The 13,223-nt window shown below is 40.3% G+C and overlaps 1 protein-coding gene across 12 annotated transcripts in view; it reads right to left on the bottom strand.

The window, feature by feature from the left end:
* Positions 1-13,223, bottom strand: part of LOC111253517 (uncharacterized) — a 116,469-nt gene that overhangs the window by 10,905 nt on the left and 92,341 nt on the right. For 10 of the 12 annotated variants that reach the window (XR_015330411.1, XR_015330410.1, XR_015330412.1 and 7 more), the window contains 5 exons: positions 6,527-6,660; positions 3,688-4,071; positions 2,819-3,346; positions 2,272-2,537; positions 72-288 (listed from right to left, as the gene is read on the bottom strand). Coding sequence is in view for 9 of the 12 variants with exons in the window: in XM_022813004.2 (XP_022668739.1) it covers positions 72-288; positions 2,272-2,537; positions 2,819-3,346; positions 3,688-4,071; positions 6,527-6,660 (1,529 nt within the window). In the remaining 3 variants the exon portion in view is untranslated. Of the gene's footprint in view, positions 1-71; positions 289-2,271; positions 2,538-2,818; positions 3,347-3,687; positions 4,072-4,626; positions 5,539-6,526; positions 6,661-7,537; positions 7,568-13,223 lie in introns of those variants that run through there. The other 2 variants (XM_022813009.2, XM_086993247.1) reach the window with 2 other exon arrangements.

Genomic DNA, 13,223 nt, shown 5'->3' with positions numbered 1-13,223 from the left:
CTATCCATCGGAAGCTGCTAGAGAAGCAAATTAAAGTTAAAGCAAGTGGCTACCTAGCAATCTGCACCTACCTGTAGTTCCATTCATCGTCAGAACTGGTGACTGTGTCGTTCAATGGAGTCTCTCCTACCTTCCTAACGTCTCGATCAGCCAAACCAGCATCTGCAGTTCCTCTTCTTGCGTCTTTTGGAGTTGAGTCCAAAGACCCTACTGGTATGACTGTCCCAGAAGTCAGCGGTATATCGGTTCCCGCTAACATTTCGTCCGATCCGATCCCTGAACTTTTGCCTAGAATCGAAGGCAAAAGATAATAAAATAGAAAATACTACTTGTTTATATTCGTACTCTATATCTATATAATACGGTATTTTCAACATTCACGTTGATTAATCATTGAACGTTACGTTCCCGGTAGAGTGCTGTATAAGGTAATTTATAACAAGCCAGGGTAGCGCGAAATGCTTTTTTCGAAATATTGATTTGGTCGTTAATTTTAACGTTTATAAGAAATAAGTAAAGCGTTTTCCCATTAATTTCAGTTTGCGTTAATTTCGTCGCTCTCCAAACTCAATAGTACCATATAGAGGCAAACAGGGAAAATTAGGTCAACGGTATTGTAGAAGGCAGTCGGTGCTACAGAAAAATATACCAGTATAATCGCCAAAATTCCACATTATGTTGCCAAAAGAATTGCGAGAAGATATCGATTGAAGACACGTATGTCATCGGCAAGAGGATCCTAGATGATGGGCTATATGATCCAGAAGTGATGCTATGTGGGCCAGCATCTGAAGCAATTAACCATTCTACGAAGTGAACGCTTCTTCCAGAGAGGCTATGATTGCTACTAAATAAATCGACCCCCTTATAGTCATTTTCTGCCAAGTTAAACAGGTTAAAGGATGTGATTTATTACCTACTATAGGTCCATATGAAGTTCCGTTGCACAATACAAAGCTGGCTTTTAAATGACTTAGCTATTGGAAGATCCGTAAGTTCCATTTTCCGAACAAAAGAAGAACTCGAGCTAATTCAGGTTATTCGTAAATAATTATCTATGATTTGTGATGATAATTATTCCTGATATGGTGCTAATGTTGAGACTATTGTTTAATGCAACTTACCTGTCACGTCAATTAGGTCGTCAACATTCTTCTCAAATGCGACCGCATCTCTCATGTTGCTAGAGGCAATAGCACGTAATATTAATTTGATTAGACCTATTTCTGTTTGACTGTTGTATCGCACTCTTCAAAAGGTGTCCATTTAAGTCTTTAGAGTTTTCTATGAAGGTGGCGTCGGTGGCGTCCGACGGTTTGCGTATTATAGACGCCGGGGTAATCATCCAACATAACTTATTGTAATGGCATACAAAACGGAACTTGCTTTCCATTTGTCTGTCGAATGTGTAACTTCGGCATAGGCAATTTACCGATAAAAAAAACGAGCTGCTTATTTTGCTTGTTTATCGTTCAACAACAATTCAATGGAATGCGAAACCAATATGCCCAGTTGCCCTATTTAGTCCCACACTTTGGAATTTCGTTAACGAAGAAAATCTGTAGTAATGTAAGAAAAAAAAACATTGAAAGATTGACAGTATAGAAATATAAATCAAGCTTGGTAGAAAAGCAAAATTATTGATAGTTATAAAAATTAATTAGACGTATCCATGTTTCCGCTGTAATGTCGGTGAATAAAGGACGCAGGTCCTTCTCTAACTGATAATTGTTTCCTTGTCTCTCTTATTAAAAGTTCTTATATTTTAGAACATTCTAGGATGCATTGAAAGGGCTGCCGAGTAGTAGTCGGTCGTATATCTATCTTGGATAAATAATATTCTGTTGCCAATAGTTAATGAAATTAACTGGTGATGGTAGCGGTGCTGCGTAGTTCAATGAGTACGCCTAAATGTTATCGGCCGGAACTTTTCTAGCAAACTGTTTGTTGTTGGCGCAGGACAAAATCACTCTATATCGACATCTAGCATGGTTTCAATGACTCATTAGACAGAAAAAGCTTCGACTAGCACCTGCCGACATTTGCTAGTGTAAACAAAGGTGACGGGGTCTTCTCGTTTACAGAACCTTCAGATACTTCAAAGGTTACTTAAATATATATTGAAGAATATCTTTAAATCAAGGGTCTTATTGAATGAGTCATCTCATTGATTCAACTTTCGCTTTTCGAATGGGACCCAATTCGTATTAGGCCGAGTAAAGTGCTCAAATGATATCCGAATGTGATTCGCGTATGCTTTCTAGAATTTACCTGAGCTGTTGGACGCAAGACGAGTAGCCTTATTCGGCGTTTTTGGAGCTCGCGGTGAGGAGATTATGAGCGCCCCATCTGGAGGACCAGAACTATTTTGCATGTGAGATGACTGGCTAATATGCTGATGATCACCAGGACGTTGATGGTGCTCCTTTAGCTCGTTGGATTCACCGTGATGGTCCTTGTAGTCAAGGCCCTCATCCTCCTGGTTAGTGAAACCATCAGGCAAAGTTTGGCCTACAATGGCCTGGATTGTCGAGCGTCTGTGAAAGTAACCAACATTTTACAACCGGCATTTATATTCCACCAAATCTTACTCCTAGGTGTCGATATTATTATTATCCGAAAGCCCGTGTATGGTGTTTCATGAAAATGTACTTTTAAAAATTTAATAACAAAATAAAACTATACTATAGAATTTATGTTATTGTTTGATAGATAACAGTTCCTATTATTAGTCAGAGATTTATATCAGGTCTGTAAGTAAGTGCACATAGCCTTACAACATGCGCAAAAGAGAGAGGTATAATAATTGAAGGCACACCTTAAGTCGATGCCTTGAAGATTGCCATGCCGTCTACAAACGGTGTCATAATCCTTTGGAGGGAGTAACAGGGGTCCCTGGTTAACTTTGCGTCCTTTGCCAGTCCCAGCCCCGGTGCCTGAATTGGCTTTAGAGCCAGCTAATTTCTCCTTCAACTCCTGAGCTAAAGAGTCATAGAGGCGGGCTACGTGCGGGTCCCGTGGTAAAAGTGAATCTGAGTCGTCCTCTTGCGAATGTACAGGGGCCCCAGATCCTGGTCGTTGATCTGTTTGCTGGCTGCTTTGGGACTGGTGACTTTGGCCTGAGATTTGACAGCCTTCTTGACCTTGAAGGTCGTGATACAATTGCTGCTGATGATGGGGCTGGAAGCTGTGAGAGCCATGATGAGCCGAATGGCCTCGAACGTTCCGATGAGCCTGACTTTGGAGGCCTACATACTGATTGTGATTGTTTAATAAATGGTTTCTGTCAGGAGGTCGTGTGTGTCGGGTCACGACAGCTGTCGGCAGGGCCTCTTCCTCACACACGCTGTGTATAAACAGCAAACGTAAATTCGGGTTAACCACCGTTTACTTTAAACCCCGGCGATCCAGCTATTTGTGGTTCTCAATTATAACATCAAATATTCATAAATCGTTTCCCTAGAGTTATCCGTGTTGAGAAAATCCTATGCCTGTATTTAGTCCGATGCTTAAACTTACTAAAGATATACAATGTTCTCTTTGTTGCAAATGGTTCCCTGCATATGTCCATGATATAGCGTAGATATAATATATGGTATGCAATATAAAACTTTTAATCAAAATTTTTATTTTTTTTTGGATTGACATTCGAAATACTAACGCACTAACGTATTCGTAAGCACATACCTTCTTTCAAGATCATCAAGATGATCGTCAGCTATTTTATTTTCGATGTCGTCCATGTTGTCCAAGTCAGGATCATCGTCATCATCCGTACGCGTGCTGCGACCGTCGGAGCCTATTAATCTGTGTGAGCTCCCGGAACAGGTGCGTTCACCATGATGACCACTCAGTCCCAGCCCGCCTGTAAGAGGTGGATGGCCTCTAGATGCAGTCTCCCTTGGCGGCATCGGTCCATCGAGGTGCGCAGCACTCGAATGAAGACCAGGATCTCCACCGCGCTCGCCCAGCCGTGCCTCGACTTGTTCGAATCGACTTCTATTTTCTGGTCGTTCGACAAGGTGTTCTAATTGCACTCGAAGAGATGTCGCTGTCTCAACAGAATCGCACCTAAATTTCAAGCAAGCAAACAAACAAACAAACAAGGGGGAGTTTAATAAACGATTATATCGTAAAACGTTGTTTTGAATTAGAGTGTTTACTGTATGATGTGCGAATAATTAATATTTTTAATCCAATTCCCATGTATAGATTAATGATAGCGATCAATATAGTTGTCTCGACGTTTGATAGACCCTTAGTAACCAATGCGCTTCTATTCTAGTTATCGAACCACAACAAGCAACGGGTCTTTATCAACTGATCGAAACCAAAGAAAAAAAAAAAAAGGAAAACAAAGACATCAATTATGATTATGTCTATCTGCTAATAATAGTGCCTCAGCTGAATGTACTAAGCGGCTAATAAAAAACGTCAAAATAATGAAATTATCCGTATCGAGTTTGGTATTAGGCTGTTCACCGATAATGTAGACGTGAGCCCACAGTGATAGGACAACATGTAAAAGTCTGAGCGTTTCATCTTTTCCATCTTCGTTTACAAAATATAACGTCAAGTGTATTAATGAATATATTGTTTTCGTAAAATTGTCTCTCATTGTCATACCTCGAAATAAAATCCAGCTTTTCAAAAACCAGTCTAAAATGTTCCATACCGGGGTAAGTATCTAGTTTTCTATGCATGTACGTTTCTGGCAAACAATCTCGAACTGAACCACTACCGAACCCATGATCGGCCGGCCCGTTTCAACGCATCGCCATTTCCCTCTTCCGTTTCGTCGACTATCTTGGCAAGACGTTTGTGTCGTTTACTGTACTGGCCGTTGTTAGAACGGCCTTTAGCTATCGCAACTGTAATCGATTGAAGCCGATAACGCGGGTGACCCTCGTCACCGATCGAAGTACTCATCCTCTGCTTGGACCGTCGTAAACCTGTGCGTGCGTAGGTTTTACGTAAAAACTGAATAGCGCTGATAGTGACACACACAGCAGTGGAAATCATTGTAGTATTTTCTATGGATAGCGACATGGGAGCGTTTTTTTGTAACGTTTTTTTCGCTGTACAACGATGAACTGCAGTCCCCTTAAAGGACATGCCCAATTCGGTCTATTCTTACTATATTGGTTTGCTGTTTGAACAGTGAGTCATTTAGTTCATCAGCTCGGCCGACGATAATGATTCTAGCGCTGGCGCGAGATTTGTGGTAAAGCCCGCAATTGTAGTAGCAGTAGAAGCCATAGTGATGTCCAGACGGGATTAACCTTTTCTGCAGTGACGTATCAAAAATATGAAAAAAATTAAAGAGATGGTAAGAAAGAAGAAAGATGTCGCTACTGTCGTCTGGGTCACCAACGCGGCCAGATGGACCAGTGCTGTCCAGGAACTTTTCGGTCATTGAAATCTTTTCTTCGTTGTACGGTTGCGAGTCGACAGGACGATCCGAGCAACAGAATGTCGCTCGTTAGACATAATAGGGTTGAGTACGCTTGACTTCGGAGCAACTTAGCCGTCAGTAGCTTCGATTTAACAGGTGATAACCGAGTCCTCTTTCTTGATGGGCAATGATGCCGTTCGTTGACAGCCAGCTGCAAATGGCAGCACCCAGAGTCAACTTGGATTATTTCAAGAGTACCGTCAGGTAACCAACCAATCGTGGAAGATTGCATTGAAGAAAATCAGACTATTTATTGTGACGTCTCTGCCGGAGGAAACGAGTAAATTAAACGAGAACAATTTCTAAGGCTTACACATGGTGCAGTCTACAGGCGCTCGAGTATATAAATATTGCTGGCAGGAAGTATTCCCTAAGTTCTAACGGTCACTATATCGTCTTATAGAGTAGTAACCGTAATAGCTTTGAGCTAGCGTCAGAATCCGGACCGTGCGAGTATTATCTAATGATCATCGTTTCGCTTGCAGCTACATGTCTAAAATAAGGTCTATTTTTATTCTAATTTAACAACTGACTCTCAAAACTAACCTAAACGTTTGCACTCTTCATATATGCAGTGAAATTGTGTTTGTACCAACACTAAACGATACTTTTATTCTTAATATGGGTCGCTTCATCTTGTCCAATTTCTATTATGACACAAGCCTCTAATTAACAGGTCAGCACAAGCCATTGTCATTAAAGACAGTAGCTAGGCCTACTTTTTTTTCCTTATTTCTGTATGTACTACCTCGCTGCTTTACAGATCTACTCAAAATACAGCGTTATAACGTATATATTTCGTATACACACATATCCTATACCCCATAAAAGAAAACTCTGATTTTTTATTAGCTAATTTGCTTAACCTAACTAGTTTGAGAATCATCGACTTGAAATTTTTTTATCAAAAGGCTTAAAGATTTTACACATATGGGACCTAGAGATTTGACACGGCGTTATATTTTATATGTAATATCTACTATGGTAACGGTAAGGATCACCATGTTGTCTTTGGGTTAAGGCATAATGGGTCTATAGTCCGCTTCCCTGCGCAAGGCTTGTTCATGGTACCTGTATGCATGTACGTGATGCGGGCACCGCGTGACTGGATTGTAAACAAGCAGGATACAGCAGACAACATCAGCATGTGGGGGACGGGCTTGTGTGACACACGTTACTGCATAACCCGGAATCAGATGCTTTACCTGCAAAATCAAATATAGAGACAATGACATTATAATAATTACTTAGAGCATATCGCAAATGGAATAAACTTTGTTGATTGCAATAAGCCCACGAATTAGTAGACATAGAAAAAATATATCTTTCTATTTAACATATTCCATACGAATATGAAAGGTAGATAAGAAGGGGTAAACCTTGACCCGGAAATTACGCTAACATGCCAGATCGCTTTCTTAATTAGAGGCCTTCTTTTCAATCTTAAGCCATCTGTCTTTTTGAAATATTCAAGAATTTTTGCCAGTGCATCTTCATAAACAGACAAACAGGATTGAAATAGGCTTACACACCGTAAAGATCTTTCTTCTTAGACTAATTTTCCCAAGGTTTTGCCTATCTTTATGTCTTACTTCGCTTTTGAAGCACGTCCATTAGAGAAACGCGACTTCTGTTTTGGTTTGGATGAGCCCTTTATCGGCCGTGACGTTTATAGCGATTTGTTAGCTGATATTTCGTAAACGGTCGTTACTAAGAGTAATACAACCTTCGCTTATGATGCGTAGAAGATGTAACGTTTAATTGTTGTTTCTCAAGCTCCCTCGCTGAAAGGGTGCATTTCAATTAATTGTAACTGTGGGAACGTAGTCATGCAGCCGACAATTCTGGCAATTGTCTTTAGACAGGATGGTTGACTGGATCAGGTATTTGTTCTTTTAGAATGCTCTCAATCAGGGGCTCCGGACTTTCTCTCAAGTCTTTAGCAGCTGAAACCGTGCCCGTTCCGTTCTCAGATTATTTCTCTGTGTATTACAGTCCTTTTGCATATGTACGAGTCGGATTGTCAATGGTTACAGAACGACGTCAACCTTTCTTTCAATGGATCTGTAATTCTTCACTTACCGATGCAGGCTTCATCTTGTCCACGCTGTATTTGAGCCTGTTTTTTTCGGCTTCGTTTTCGATTCTCTGCTTTCTCTTCGCGGTCAGTTAATTAACGAGACCCTGAATTTGCGTAATATGCATCCGATAGTTGTAACCAACTGCATGAGTGGTTTACACTGATCTATCGCGGTGTATTGAATCTTAGTGGATTGTAGCATGCGCATATGAAATCACTAGCACTCCTCATTCTTCTAGATTTTGTTTGAGTTTTTGAATGAAAAACAATTGCCTTTTTTTTTAGCCTTTATTTAGCCTTTTTTTTTTAGTTGAACCTGCACCTCTTTGCGACTTGACGTTCTAGCCTGTTCTTCACCATTTTGCGCGTATTGTCATAGGTACGTAAGTTTTGTCGCTCCCATTGCAGGAAGCCTTGCGTAAGGCTCTTCAAGGCAGGTATTCTTCGGTTGCGAAACGTTCTCTCTTCCACATTGGGTGACCAACAGAGTCTCTGCCACAACATCTAATAGCACTTCTAGATAGATACGGGTGGCCTTCTGTAGAAGGTGTTTGTCTCACATTAACAAACTTACTGGTTTCGGAGCGTCTGCTAACTACTTGTATTATAGACATATGTATGTAAGTCGCAGCTGGTCATAGGTTGTTCGATAAGACCGCAGATTCGTACGTTGTTGTCCGAGAAAACTAACGAATTTTAACGCACATGTACTGCAACGCGACGCAGGATAGCGCAATATCGAAAGTAGGCTAGGTAAACAATAAAAGCGACCTAGTACGATTTTTAACGCAGCATAATACAATAATAAAGTAAATCGATTGCATGAACAATGTACTGAGTCTCCTGTAATAGAGGAACCGAAAAGAACATGTTCCAATGGCACAACAGTGTCAACTCCATCGGAATAATAGGAATAACATGGTAATAAAGCAAATACAACAAGCTGGAGTTCAGAATTTGAATTTAGGCTAAGCAGGCCTGATCTCGTTATAGTGTGAGAAAGGGTCACGATTAGAAGAGGAGGTTCGTAAACAAATAATAGTCTCGGTTAATTCAAGTGTGCATGTGTAGCACGGAAATTTCGCAAAAAGTTAATTACTAACTTTTAAAGTTTTTTTAAAGTCCCTAATTAGTTTTCGCCTTAGGTAAAAGTAAACGCATACTGAAACTGGATGGAAGCTTGGTGCCGGTAGTCATTTTATCCCAATATTGAAGCAATGCTTAACGGCAGTATCGGATGTGAAACTTGTGTTTTTTTCGTTTATGATTACCGCTTCCATCTTCCATAGAGATAGGCTTTCCGTTTCAAGGACACGATAGATTCCTTTATCTAGGCAAGCAAACGTTTAAAGACCAAAGTTGCTAGGAGCCCTCTGAAGATAGCTGATTTTTTCGAGGCTGCTGCTAGCTATGATTATTAGGTAGAATCAACAATTCGTTATTTTACGCATTTTATCACTCTTAGGTATTTTCACTAGAAATCGGAACTACATCTTCGGAATAAAGTTCGTAGTAAGTTTGTTTTTTAATTGGATACACCTTCTGACTGTTCCCTTTGTAAGAGCAAGATCTTGGAATCATCTTTCCGATACAAGATTTTTTTCAGATTTGTAGGTATATACTTACCCTATTATTTGATTGTGGCATAATGATAATAGTATAATATAATATAATAATAACAATAATAAAAAAAAACGCTATTTTATCTATACTTATGCAATGGGGTAGCCTTAGCGGGAGCGGTATTTTCTATATGTGGGCTGCCTAGAGACTGACAATGGTCATAATCATCGTTGCTGTTGTGCTTGTTACCGAAATGTTTACCAAAAAGTCGCTCATCTGTGACATCAACATTTCATAAATTTTATTAAATGTACAACCGCAATAATACGTTATGAGCTAAGGGAACCCTGTGTGAGTCCAGATACAAGCCAATCGCAGTAATCAACAATAATCCGTCGATTTTTCCAGCAGCCGTGTCGCTGTTTCTGTAGCTTATAGTGTAGTGGAGTGTGGGCAACAGGAAACCCGTCCGTAACCATGATGGCTTGAGGTCATCCTACGCTCCGCCTTTTTGGGAAGCAGCAACCCCAATTCGTAAGAGCTAGAAGAGCTCTACTAGCTCGTCCATTGCTTCCCTTACCTCCGTGTCGGTGGCATTAGAGAAAACAGACTTTGCGAGATGCTAAAGCTCGAACATCCGCCGAACTTTAACAAAACCGCTTCCATATTCTAAAATTTATCCCTTGTCTCCATTTCAGCTAGTTTCTTCCTATGTTCTTGTCACTGTTTCCGCCTCCGAAGTATCACAGACTCGTCACTTTCGCCCTCTACCTCGGAAGGCATGTTAGAAAAATGCTTAGATAATTAAATACGTGTGTACTTACCTATAATTTATATATATGCGTAAATATTTGTGTGTGTGTGTGTGTGTGTGTGTGTGTGTGCGGATACAGTTCCAAAGTTCAGTGAAAGCGAATCGCCAGTTAAATTGAATTTTTCATGTTTCCGATCTTCTTGTACAAAAAGTTCTTCATATCGTAAGACGTATCTTTGTGCCACTTTCACTTGACTTATCAGTTCGTTTTGAAAAGCAACTTTAAATAATGGCCGCAAGTAGTTATCAGCTTCTGTAGCAGCAGTTAAAACGTAAAAAATATCAGCTACGAAATCGTAGTGTAGTTGTCGTAAAAATCCGAGTAATGTTACACATCATCCTCGGTTTGTTCAAAAAAAAATAAACGCTGTCTTATTTGGCTGTCAACCGAAGTAGCTAGTGAGGGAAGCGTCATTTGAAGTAAACATGGGAACGACAGATATCGCGCTAAACGTTAACGTAAATACATAATTACTCAAGACTACAATAACAAATTGAGGATAATAACTTGATAAAGCTGCCGCATTTCCGTACCTTATACACTTCGTTGTACTTTCATAATGTATGTTCTACGATGTAATTAATTTGTTATCGCATGGAGCGCATTAGCAGCAGGTACCAGATATCCTCAACTTCAGGCTTATCATCATCTAAAAGGCCGCAAGGGCCGCTGTGCACAGGGTTCTCTATATCGCTGCCCTTGCGGAATACGCTTGTGAAAGAAATCCTGCTAGGATTGTTACAGTCCGTTCGATAGTACGTTACACTAATGTGTTGTCATTACGCTGGATAGATAGAAACGGTGGATAAAAACGCAAGCCAAGCTCATGTACGATTTCCGCCAGCTGCAAAACTTCAATACATTTGTGTTTCGCAGACATAACACGAACAATTGATGAAGACAGCAACAAAGCTTTACGAAGATTTACTAGAAATCATTCGTTCCGTTAGAAAGATTTCGTTCAACTCGAAGATGTGAACTTATTGTGAAAAGAAATTATAACTTTTGGCAATGCAAGCATTATCTAAAGTCAATTCAACTTGGTTACGGCTTACCTATCAAATCTTGACAAGTATATTCTGAATGTCCAAAACAACCGATTAGGCTTTCTTCCTACTACTACTACTACTTATTAGTTCTTTCGGAAAATCTTGTGGTTGGTAAGTATTTCTGAGGACGCATTTCGAATAGAGTTTGCACTTCTAATCGGGCTCCAAGTTCACTTCACCACGGTCGAAGCACACAATAATAACCTTTGACAGCTCCCGTATTGGGTGAACTATCTGTGCAGCATCATGTGTGACAAAAAAAGAGCCCGGTTTGATGGAGCCCCGTTTTACGAAGAAAAGAAGTGAATATTTTACATGAAACTACCTAATTGGGAAATAGATCGTAGGATTTTCGTGTTTAGCCATGCCCATGTACACCCAGAACTTTTACCCTATTAAATCTTTCGAGCCTTACATGCAGTACTTCCGCTAAGCGCCACTTCAGACGACTGACTTCCAGAAAGAATGCAGGCGTGTCTATTTATGTTCGACTTTGAACCTTGACCGCCTCACGCGTTTCTTTTGACACAAATGTTTGCTACTTGACCACTATGACATCGCCGACACGAAGCAACACCTTCTCTTTGGTAAGAGCATGCCGTTTTTATTGGATGCTGGTTCAATTACGCCCTGTTCAGTGATTGCTCATTCTCTCAGGGGCTAAGACATTTTGTTAAACTATAACATAAAAAAAAAAGATCGAAACTCGCCATTTGGCGAAGTTATTGAGGATACCGTGTTTAGTTGTTAGAAGTGCAGTAGGCTGTTCCTGTATTGTACCGTACAGCATCTTAATTGAAATGCCACGTTTGGGGCCCAGATTCGCTCAAATCGTCACGGTATCGGGGCTACCTTCTGTCGTTCGTTATCTCAGCCGAAAAACTCTTTGCAGAATATTGGCCACTTCCAGAGAGTATGGTCATTTAGGGTGCGATATGGTCATATTTAATATAACATTAGTCTAGCCACCTTAAGGTCTTCAGTTAATAGCCAGTATTGATGGGGACATCGCAGCTATTTTTTTGTTTCTTATATGGTCCAAAGCTTTGTTCGAGTTCCTTTAATTCTTTTAGGCGATTTTACTTTTTCGTAATGGTTATAAGTTGGAGTTATCGCTTGATACAATCGGTCACCACCTAACCCAACCTTCGCGATAATCTCGATTGGTACGTTTTTCATGCGTTTCGTGCTCCCTATGCTTACCATGGCGCTCAGCCTTCCATTACAATTTTCTATATTTTCAATTGTTAAGCTTGCGCCCAACCCGAAGCTCATCTCTGGGCTCGGCATAAAGTTGCTCCCACAGCATAAGGTAAGAAATATGTTCGGTGGTACGGGCGTCATACTTGGCTCTCTGACGCATATGCTTGAGGCCTTTTAAACCATCATTTTCTTCTTAGTCTTGGCCCTTACGTCCCCTCCCAGAGCGAAAAGTCGAATTAATCCACCTCTTAGGCCGCGTTCATAGCTTCCTTTAAGGCTTTACATCCGGGCAAGCATCCGCAACCGTTTCGACTGAGCGGAGTGGTGACCTAAGTTAGCACTTATCTACTACGGAGAACATGTGCAAACTTCGTGATTAACCTTTCCGCGTACCCAGGGATAGCTCAGATAGGATAGATTAGCCGGTAAAACAAGACAAGAAGTCACCATCTGTTCAGAAATTAGGTTCAATCTATAATCTGCATGAAATGTTTGTCTTGGCTCTTTTTTGCGGAACATCAGCTAGCCGCTTGTGTATATATTTGATAGGCAATATGTATCGAAAGCGACCTTCAGTAAATAATGCCAAACGACCGGCTAACCTTAACGCTGTTTGCTTGACAGAAAAAATCATCCTAATTTAAAATTTACGATTCAACTTTTTTCTATTAACTTTTCGTATCGGTTGATATGCCTTAAGCTCTAGCACGTCAATATCATTTGTATATATGGTTCAAGTAATTGCATAACTTACCTAGTTGATAGGTTATCGTGAAGCTGATAATATTAACTAAGGGCCTTGTGTAACCAGCCTTAATTAGATCAATATAGCTTATCCAGATCTTTCCCTCGAGTAGTACTTTTAAGTATTTTACACCATCTTCTTGTTTTGTGCTATGCCGATAAAGCAAAAACAATTCATGAACACGGAATTCGGACCACGGACAGATGTAGACTGAATTTCGTTTTATAACCCTGTTTTCTCTAAACTGTTTATGTAGATTAGTTCCATGCAAGGATATGTTAGAGATATGTATGCCGGGTCCTTACTCCGTTCG

The sequence above is a fragment of the Varroa destructor genome, unplaced genomic scaffold, assembly GCF_002443255.2.
Source record: "Varroa destructor unplaced genomic scaffold, Vdes_3.0 BEIS01000006.1, whole genome shotgun sequence".
Classification (NCBI taxonomy): domain Eukaryota; kingdom Metazoa; phylum Arthropoda; class Arachnida; order Mesostigmata; family Varroidae; genus Varroa; species Varroa destructor.
Note: the sequence above shows the minus strand (reverse complement) of the source record. Positions and strands in the feature narration are given on the sequence as shown.